This window comes from Tasmannia lanceolata, unplaced genomic scaffold (assembly GCF_043159265.1).
Source record: "Tasmannia lanceolata isolate RefF3 unplaced genomic scaffold, GAP_Taslan_0.1 ptg000007l, whole genome shotgun sequence".
Classification (NCBI taxonomy): domain Eukaryota; kingdom Viridiplantae; phylum Streptophyta; class Magnoliopsida; order Canellales; family Winteraceae; genus Tasmannia; species Tasmannia lanceolata.
This window is the reverse complement of record NW_027518684.1, coordinates 25,420,391-25,429,658: the sequence shown is the minus strand read 5'-3', so window position 1 is coordinate 25,429,658 and position 9,268 is coordinate 25,420,391. Positions and strand designations below refer to the sequence as shown.

At 39.6% G+C, this 9,268-nt stretch overlaps 1 protein-coding gene across 1 annotated transcript; it reads left to right on the top strand.

Annotated features, from left to right (window-relative positions):
* The first annotated feature begins 764 nt into the window (after positions 1 to 764).
* Positions 765 to 3,965, top strand: LOC143880699 (uncharacterized). Its single transcript, XM_077383673.1, has 6 exons — positions 765 to 933; positions 1,031 to 1,406; positions 1,495 to 1,825; positions 1,922 to 2,122; positions 3,028 to 3,088; positions 3,703 to 3,965. The coding sequence occupies exons 1-6, from the start codon at positions 765 to 767 to the stop codon at positions 3,963 to 3,965; spliced, it is 1,401 nt and encodes a 466-aa protein (XP_077239788.1).
* Positions 3,966 to 9,268: the final 5,303 nt, after the last annotated feature.

Below are 9,268 nucleotides of genomic sequence, written 5' to 3'. Positions count from 1 at the left end.
CTGAACATGGGCTATCTATTGTCTCTGATGGATGGACAAACGTGAAGAACAAAGCCCTGATCAATGTACTGGCATCGAATATGTTCGGTTCAATGTTTCTCTATGCGTACGACTTCTCTGCCGTGGAGAAATCAGGGAAAAACATTGCAAAGTTTTTGTTGAATGCTATTGAAGAAGTAGGGCCTTTTAATGTTGTGCAAGTGCTGACAGATAATGCAACCAATTGCAAGCTTGCTGGGACAGAGGTTAATAAAGTTTATCCCCACATATTTTGGTCTCCTTGTGTGGTTCACACATTAAATCTGATATTCAAAGACTTGACCAAGCATAAACACCTAGGTTTGATTGGAGAGACTTACCGTTCCTGCAAGGATGTCGTCAAATATATTACCAATCATTCGCAGGCTCTTGCTATATTTAGAAGCAATTCGAAGTTTGAGTTGCTGAAAGTTGCGAAGACTAGATTTGCAACTCATTATACTACACTTAAGAGACTTCTTGATGTAAGGGAGGCGTTGCAGATGACAGTATTAACAGATGCTTGGAAAGATTGGTTGAATGCTTGCACCGACAAAGTGATGATAGAGAGGGGCGAGATGACAACTACTTGTGTAGTCTCTGATGAATTTTGGACGAACATAAAATTGGCATTATTAATTACGAAGCCCGTCTATAAAATGATTAAGTTCAATGACCAGGAAGGCTGTCTGATATCAGAAGTGTACGAAGGCATGGACAATATGTTATGACAAATAAAAGATAACATGAAAGATGTGCCTGACATGTACAATCATATTCATGGTATTGTGGTGGGACGATGGGGGAAGATAAATGTTCGAATGCATGCCTTGGCTCATGTACTCACTCCAAAATATTATGACCCTGCATATCTCAATATTCCAGCACCAGGCGGTGGTAAACGAGTCACCCCAGGTATGTAATTGTTTCTCATATTGTGAATTTTCATAATATAATTGTATTTATCTTCATTTATGTTATCGACTAATCGATTATTCAATTTTATTTTCAGATAAAGACCCTGAAATCATGGATGCTGTATATGAAGCCATTAGGGATCTCTCCCCTGATGATGAGATGAGTGGTATGATTAGACGTCAGTTATATGATTTCATAGGAAGGGTTGGAAGGTTTTCCAGTAAATTTGCCAGGGATGATGCGAAAGATCCCAATGTGTGTGTGACCAAATGGTGGAACTTTCATGGAAGTCATGTACCAGAGTTACAGTCAGTGGCCATCAAAATTCTCTCACAGCCTATTAGCACATCTTCTGCAGAGAGAGTATGGAGCACATATAGCTTCATTCACAATGTAAAGCGTAATCGCTTAAATTCACATCGTGCTGATACTCTTGTGTACATCCACTCAAATCTTCGACTCCTATCCAGGTTTAAAGTTTGTTTCGTTTTTGCATGCAATAATTGTTTTTTATTATTTATGTCAGATTATTTATTTAATTTCGAATCTATTATTTAGATTTAATGCGGCTGCATACAAAGAAGGACCAAATAGAAAATGGGACATCAACCCAGAGCTCCCACTTATGGATGAATCCTCTATCAGAATGGAGGATATGCGATGGCAGGATCTCGATGATGATTTCCTTAGACCTTCTACATTTCGTGCGTCATCTCAGTCATTACTTTCAAGTCCTTCACTCACTATTCGTGACTTAGATGACAATGATGAAGCTGCAGGATCTGGGACTCCAAGAGTGGTCAGTAGCTCGGAACTTGAAATTGGACGACCATCCAACACTAAGGTCGTATTACTAGTTTCCTGGGGCGTGCAGAACGTACAAGGGGAGGTACAAAATCTTTAACACTTGCAATTTCCCAGTGAAGATATTAGTCTTTTAAATATTAATTCATTTATTTAAACTTTTCCTTTACAGAAAATGTAGAAGGAAGAGGAGAAGGAAGAGGACGAGATGATCATGCTTATTCGAAGGAAGAGAAAAGCTTATTCGAATCCCCAGCGAAAAATCGAATCCCGCTCCCAACCATCCCCGGAACCTTCGAATCCCGCTTTCGATTCCCGAATCGAATCCCGATTTCGAATCCCGCGCTGGCAACCTTGGAGCCAACCTATCGAAGTTGTCTGGGTAAATCCAGACCCCGGGTGGTGCAGGCTTCACTTTGACGGGAACGCTAAAAGGAGGCCATCTTCAATAGTACTTAATTAATAAGAGCTAGGGGCCCACCGATCCAAAATTCCATTTTTTTGGTACTACTTCGGCCAATCCCCACGTCCATCTCAGTTAGGGAAGGCAAGGCAAAGCAAATCTCACTGGTCAGACAGAAGCTTTAGGCCGATTTAGGTCAAAATCAGTCAAGAAGTGTCTGCCTTTCTTCAAAGCACTACAGAATTTGAAGGAATTTCAATGTACAGAAGAGTGTGAAAGTTCCTTCGAGCAACTCAAGAGGTAGTGGAGTACCTTGGCTCACCTCTGTTCCTCACAAAACCAAAATTCGGAGAAGAGCTCTACTTGCATCTGGCAGCTCGGTGGCCCTGAGCAGTCCTAGTCCGAGAAGAAGGAAAGACCGAGAAGTTCTACTACATAAGCAAGATGTTGCTTGATGCTGAGATGAGGTACCGAAATATTGGAGAAATTGCTTATGCCGTGTGGTCACAGCTCGAAGCTGAGGCCGTGATGCAGGAGCATCACCTTGGATTCATTACATCAGCCTTTATACATCCCTATCATAGGTTTACTACATTTGTTCATTTATACATGTGGTAGTGTGGTAATTTTGTGGTCTTTATGTGTTTTTGGAATTTGTGGTGTGAACATACCTATACTAATGGCATCATCAAATATAGATCTGCTCTACAACTGAGAGTTGTAATCTCTGATTTGGAATTTGTGGTGGAAGACTAAAGGCTTGAACCTCATCCATTTTCATTTCCTAAGTTTTTAGAGCTGTCATTAATAGAGAAATTACCGAAGTGTAGAGAAAATTCAGATCCGCCCTTCATTAGTTGATCTGAGATTTTTTGTGCTCCCAGGCTTCGATTCACGATCTCTGCAGAGCCTTTACTTTGGAAGATGGAAAGGAATCCAAGGAAGGTTCGTCTCAACATCCTTGATTAGCACATAGTGGATTCGTTAGTCTCAGTTCGACCGTTTCAAGTTGAATGGCCATCAATAGAAGTTAATAAAGGACGCATTCATATAAGGGTTAAAATGACACTCCAATTTGAAGACCTTCTTGTGGGTCCATAATATATACATTTGGGGACAGTTGTGCCACATTATTAAGCTGCCTAGCTAACTAGAAAGGTTTGTTTCCCATATTGGAAATCATTCAAGAGAACTAGTGAAGTGGAATTTTGTTGTGTGAGCCTCTCGAATAGACAAGGAATTACTCTTCTCCTAGTTCATAGATGGCTTGTATTTGAAAGAGATCTTATGGTGAATGTGCAACCATTTGCTTCAACTGCATAACAAAGTGTTTGAGCAACCACTCTTACAACCTATAGCTTAGCTTCCACATTTTACCTGCACCAAAATTAGTAGCAGAGCTCCATCCTTGCCACCTTGATCTATGTCAGGGAGCCCATCCCCCGAGTTGGAACTCAGAGAACTTGTAGCGATACTATCAGTAGATCAATCTCAGGAGGATTTCAATGTAATCCCAATAGTTTATCACTAAAACTATTGTCTCTGCAAAAATTGTATAGGCTTCATATCAAATCAGTACGCTAATACTGACCAGCAAGAAATGCTGCCAAATCTGGGGACCACGCCAAGTCGGTCGATACTTCCCAACCATCCCGGAATGAAGACAAACCAAGGGACCAGAAATGGCTTGATCACAAATCCAAGGATCACCTCGGCTGATCACAAGCTGACCTACGCAGACCGAGCACAAACTCGGGGACCACATGATGCAGGAACATCCCCTGGGAAGGTCTACATCGGCCTTTACATCTCATCAGTGTAGGATTTTATCTTTATTTCTTTGCATTTAGCTAATAGGGCTAGTTTATGCCATTTTGTTTTCTTTCATGTCCATTTTGGGCATTTCCACTAGGTAAGGTCAACTAAGTCATTTCATTTTGTAATTGGCCACAAAAGCCATGTTCCATCCCATTTTCATTTGGAGTCTTTTGAATTGTAATTTGAACTTTAGGAGATTTGGGAATTAGAAAGTTTTAGAGGGAATTTTGATGCAGGTACATCCAACCATTCAAAAGCGTCACAGACATGATTGAACAATTTGGACCTCAGATCAACTACCAAGACACCGGATCAAGCGTGAGATGAGATGGATCGTAGATCATTCCCGAGTTATTGCCCGATCATAGTACCCGCAGGTTGATCATGCTAGATTGCCAAGAGTTTGAGACGGTGTGCAGATCAACTGTTCATGTTGATCCAAGAGCTTAATGGTGATCTTTTATTTTATTGGAAATTATTCTAGTGTTTATTTTATTTGGAATCTTTGAGTTGGTCCTCCATGAAATTATTTAGGAATTTGAGAGTTTTTAGAAATCTTAGAAAAAGTAAGAAATTTGAGAGAACTTTTGGGAATGAATGACATTTTCTTTCTCTCTAGCTTTACTAGAGTCAGAGACCTTATTAGAAACGTCCACCAAAAGCCTATAAACATGGCTATTAAACGATTTGGGCTTTCAATATGGATTCATGAAAATTTAATTTGGTGGAGAAAAATCTTCATTCTTTATCTGTGTTTAGAAGAATGATGTTACAGGTGTTTTTCATGAAAATCCTCCTCTATCTTCTTTATTTTTCAACTTGTCTAATGCAAAATAATTTTACCCCTCTTGAAGCAACCACTTCTAAGTCCATCATCTTCAACGTCTAGCCCACCCATTCGTCCCCCTCGTCAAATTTCCCCTTTTCTTACAAAAGTGGGTTGTTACGGTGAAATCGATTAAGAGAGAGGGCGGGCTCTAGAGCTTAATTTCCAATCTTGGCTCTTAATCTTCACTTGTATCACCTTTTAATTGGCAAGGTTTTCTACATATTGACCTGATTTGGCATCTCGTTGCTAAATCTTGATGTTGAGCATTGATTTTGTGGCAAAGAATACCAGAGAAAGAGCAGACTTCTCTGTAATTGCCGTTCGTGCATCTTCATTGTGTTACTTTCATTAGAAGTCTTTTTTTGAGACCTCATCTCTTAGTTCAATTGCTGTCTATTGAAACTGAAATCTTCAACATTTTTGTCATAACTCTCAGAATACTTAGAATTTTTCTGTTCCATTTCTTTTATTATTAACTAGACTTCGAGCCGCTTGACTCGGTACCAATTTCACTGAATTCCGAGTTCAATTGAGTGAGTTACGATCATTCAATCAGAGTAGGCCAGGAATTATAATTTCAGTTGGCGAAAAAACTATCCAGATGGGTTCCTCGTCTGTCTTCGTCTCAGCCTTTGACTAGAGAAGAGGATGGTCAATGGCCCGATTTTGGCTCTATATCTTACAGGAATCGAGAAGATTTGGTAATCTCAGGTAGGGAGGTGGATGCCCGTATGGAATCCCTAAAATCCTGTTTAATTGGGAAGAGGAAGTGCCCCCACAAACCGATTGAGGGTATATGGGCTTGGGCGCAAAAGGCTTGGAATGTTCTATCTTTACAATGTCCTTGCTTATTGTCAGAAGAGGAACTGATCTTTACTTTTGAATCTGAGGCGCAGGCTTCGAAGATTTTATCTAGATGCCCTGAGGTTTTGAGTCCTCATCTGTGTTCTCTTGCTCCCTAGAGTAAGGAGTTTATCCAAGGTGAGAAAAGTTTGTGGGTTAAATTCAATGGAGTCCGCACGCTTGGGCCATATCAACGGTGGAAGCATTGGGAAGTCTATTTGGCAGAGTTCTTGAAACTAAGATGGAAGGAAACCATCAGCATTGCATGAGCTTTGTTTCGTCAAAAATCTTGGCTCCCCAAAGGATCATCTCAGGGTCTTATGTTACCATTAACCTAATGAATCAAATCTATAGAATTAGTGTTGAATCATTTGATTTTTCGGAGAGCGCACCCTCACCCAAGTTGCCTTTCCCGGAGCCTTATCTCTTGCCTGGTTTGGCCCCGAAATCGTTTCCAGTTAGTTAGCCGAGCTCGGGCTAGCTTGCCTTCCTAACTTCTTGCCTAAATTCAAATTTCAAACTTCCTAGCTTCCTAGGGTATGCTGGAAAGTTGACTTTATTTTGATTTGTTGACCACTGGTGGGGGTCGATTGAGTCTGGTCCTTAAGCCGATTGATTTACATTTGGTGGACCCTATGTTTTTCTTAGCTTTGGTAGCTGGTAGCTAGGTTGTAGGGGTAAACTTTCATCGGTATTGCTGCAAATCAATTCAAGGTCTGGCTGTTCGGTTTTCGAGGTGGGACTTCTCTTCAGGGCTTTCTTAAGCCGCTTTGGTTGAAGAATCTCTTTAGATTCACTTTGTTCTCTTGAAGTTTTAGGGTTTTAAGAAATGGATAGTCAAGAGAGTAACATTCTTTCTAGTAATGGAATTAGAAAGTGCTTGGATGAGGAGATTAAGATCCTAGAGAATATCCTTAGTAGGATTGAATCGATGTGTTACGATGAAGAAAGGGCATGTGCTGTGGATCCAACACCATTACAAATTGCTAACGATCTTTTGCGTAAGCAATGGGAAAGTTTCAGAAAAGAAGCCCATAATTGCCCGTTCATCTTCTTCAAGCTCTCTGGTTCACTTAAGGTAAGTGATTCTCATTCCCGCTATTTAACCACCCGTTTTTCAAACTTCTTTTGGAAGAAGAGAGGATTACGAGGAGGCTTAACTGGGAGGCTAATAAGGTGGCTGGAATTCGACAAGTGAAAGAAAGGATCGCCGAAAGAATATGCCCTAGTCGATTGGAACGGATTCCAGTGGAACTCCTCTTCGAGATGCCATATTTCCTTATCAAGCACATTTTAGAGGAATTGGAGAAGGGTGCGGCTTAATTTAGGATTAATCTGTTGGGTTTTCTTATAAACTAATTTGAGGTTTTGTTTTGAGTGGATTATGGATGATGGTCAGTCCTCTTTTTAGGGCTTTTGGTTTGATAGCAGGGTTTGGAGATATTGTTCATTTTATTTTGGGGTTACATTCTGTTGTGGTTCGAGGTATGGGGTTTTTTGTTCATGGATTTCTTTTCTTGGGTTTCCTCTTGAGGTCAGTTCTGACAAGAGGTAGGGGATTTAGTATGTTATGAAGATTGGGATGTGGATCTTGTCAATAGGGATACATTTAGTAGATTATTTCTCTGATTACTTCTATACTTGCTGGTTCTGGGTATCCTCGATCCGGTTTTTGATATTTGTATTGCGGGACTTCTGGTCCCCATTGCTCTTATATCAATGAAACATGTTGCTTTAAAAAAAAAATTAGTACACCAAAAATAGACGAGTTTCACCATTTCTGTCATAACTCTCAAAATACTTGAAATTTTTCAGTGCCGTTTCTTTCGTTAGAAGCTAAACTTTGACCTTCTTGATTTGGTACCGATTTTATTAAATTCTGAGTTGAATTGAGTGAGTTATGGTCGTTCAATCGGAGGTAAGTCTGAAAATAGCTAGTCGAAAGCAAGTGAGTCTCACCATTTCCGTCATAACTCCCAAAATACTTGGAATTTTCACCTCTGTTTCTTTCGTTGTAAAATAGACTTCGACAGCTTCCATCCGCTCTAGCGTCAAATTTCCCCTTTTCTTGCAAAAGTGGGTGTTATGGTGGAACCAATTAAGAGAGAGGGCAGGCTCCAAAGCTTAATTTCCATTCTTGTCTCTTGATCTTCACTTGTATCACCTTTTAATTGGCAAGGTTTCCTACATAGTGACCTGATTTGGCATCTCCTTGCTAAATCTTGATGCTGAGCGTTGATTTTATGGAAAAGAATATCAATAAAGTGCAGACTGCTCTGTAATTGTTGTTCGTGCATCTTCATTGTATTACTGTCATTGGAAGTCATTTTTCTGAGACCTCATCTCTTAGTTCAATTGTTGCCTACTGAAACTGAAATCTTCAACAAGTTGCAGTTGATTTTGAGTTTAGAAATGCATCAAAATTGGAGCACCAAAAGGCAAATTCATAACGAGAGCCATTCATCTTATTCTTCGATTTATCTCTGCGTTTATTAGTTATCTTTGAGGATGAGTCTGTGAATTCAACCTCTGATTGCACATTTGGAATGAGTTCTTAATGTTGCTGAATGAAGTTCCTTCATAACTGAATTTGCTACTAGAAATTAAGCTCCAACATTGAGAGTTCAAGACTTAGATCAGTCGGTTTTCGGCCTTTACAGCACGAGCAAGAGACATAATATACTGAGTATTTGTGTTTCTTCCCCCCCTGATCTAGCTGGAGCGAGATCCGTCAAAGGAATCTCGTTTTTAATGCTCAATTTACTTTACGCAAGTTAAATGACTGTTGCTTAAAACAGTTTCATCATCACAGTTTAAGTTCACGAATTGCTTGTTAAATCTGATCCTGGATGAAATTTTTGCTGAATTGAAGGATATTTCAGCTTGTTCATCACCTAAATTCAGATCTTAACTTCAATTCATCAATCTCCTAAATATTGGAATGGAATGTAAATGTGCTCACTTCAAATCTTATGGACTTCTTCGGCCTAATCAAGGAAAGTCAGAGTATTAAATCTGGTGTAACTGAACCTATGTAGAATTGTTTTAGTGGCTGAATTCCTTTGGTCTTTTAAATCCATGAAGCTTCATACAAACGTGACATTAGTAGGGTGGGGATGTGAATTAAGCATTTTCATTTTCTCCAAAAGAATCACTATCTGATTCGAGCAAACTGTGAGCCTCTTAAAACAATTTTGAGACCTCTGCCAATCATAATTTCATTGTGAGAATATCTGGATTGAGAAGTAAAATTCCCATGAGCCTTCAACTTGCATTCAAACCAATGACGAAAATCAGCTCCATTCATGTGGCAGAACATCCTAAAATCATATTTTAAGCTCTCGGTTCCTCTTATAGAATCATCACATTTTTCTTTAAGCTTGTGGCACATGTGTTCACTACTTGTTGTAATGGAAATGACCCTTGTATTACTTATGATTTGAATACCTCAATTTGGAGATCTTTAGCAGGTCATACATAAAATACAAGCCTATAGGGAATCTAAGCCAATTTCTTCGTCCTTAATGGTTTGTTTGACACTGAATTCCTAGTGCAACTAAGAGCACTTCGTATTCCTATCTTTACGAAGAAAATTCTGCACCTCAGCCAAGGTCTAGTAATTCAAATCGACATTT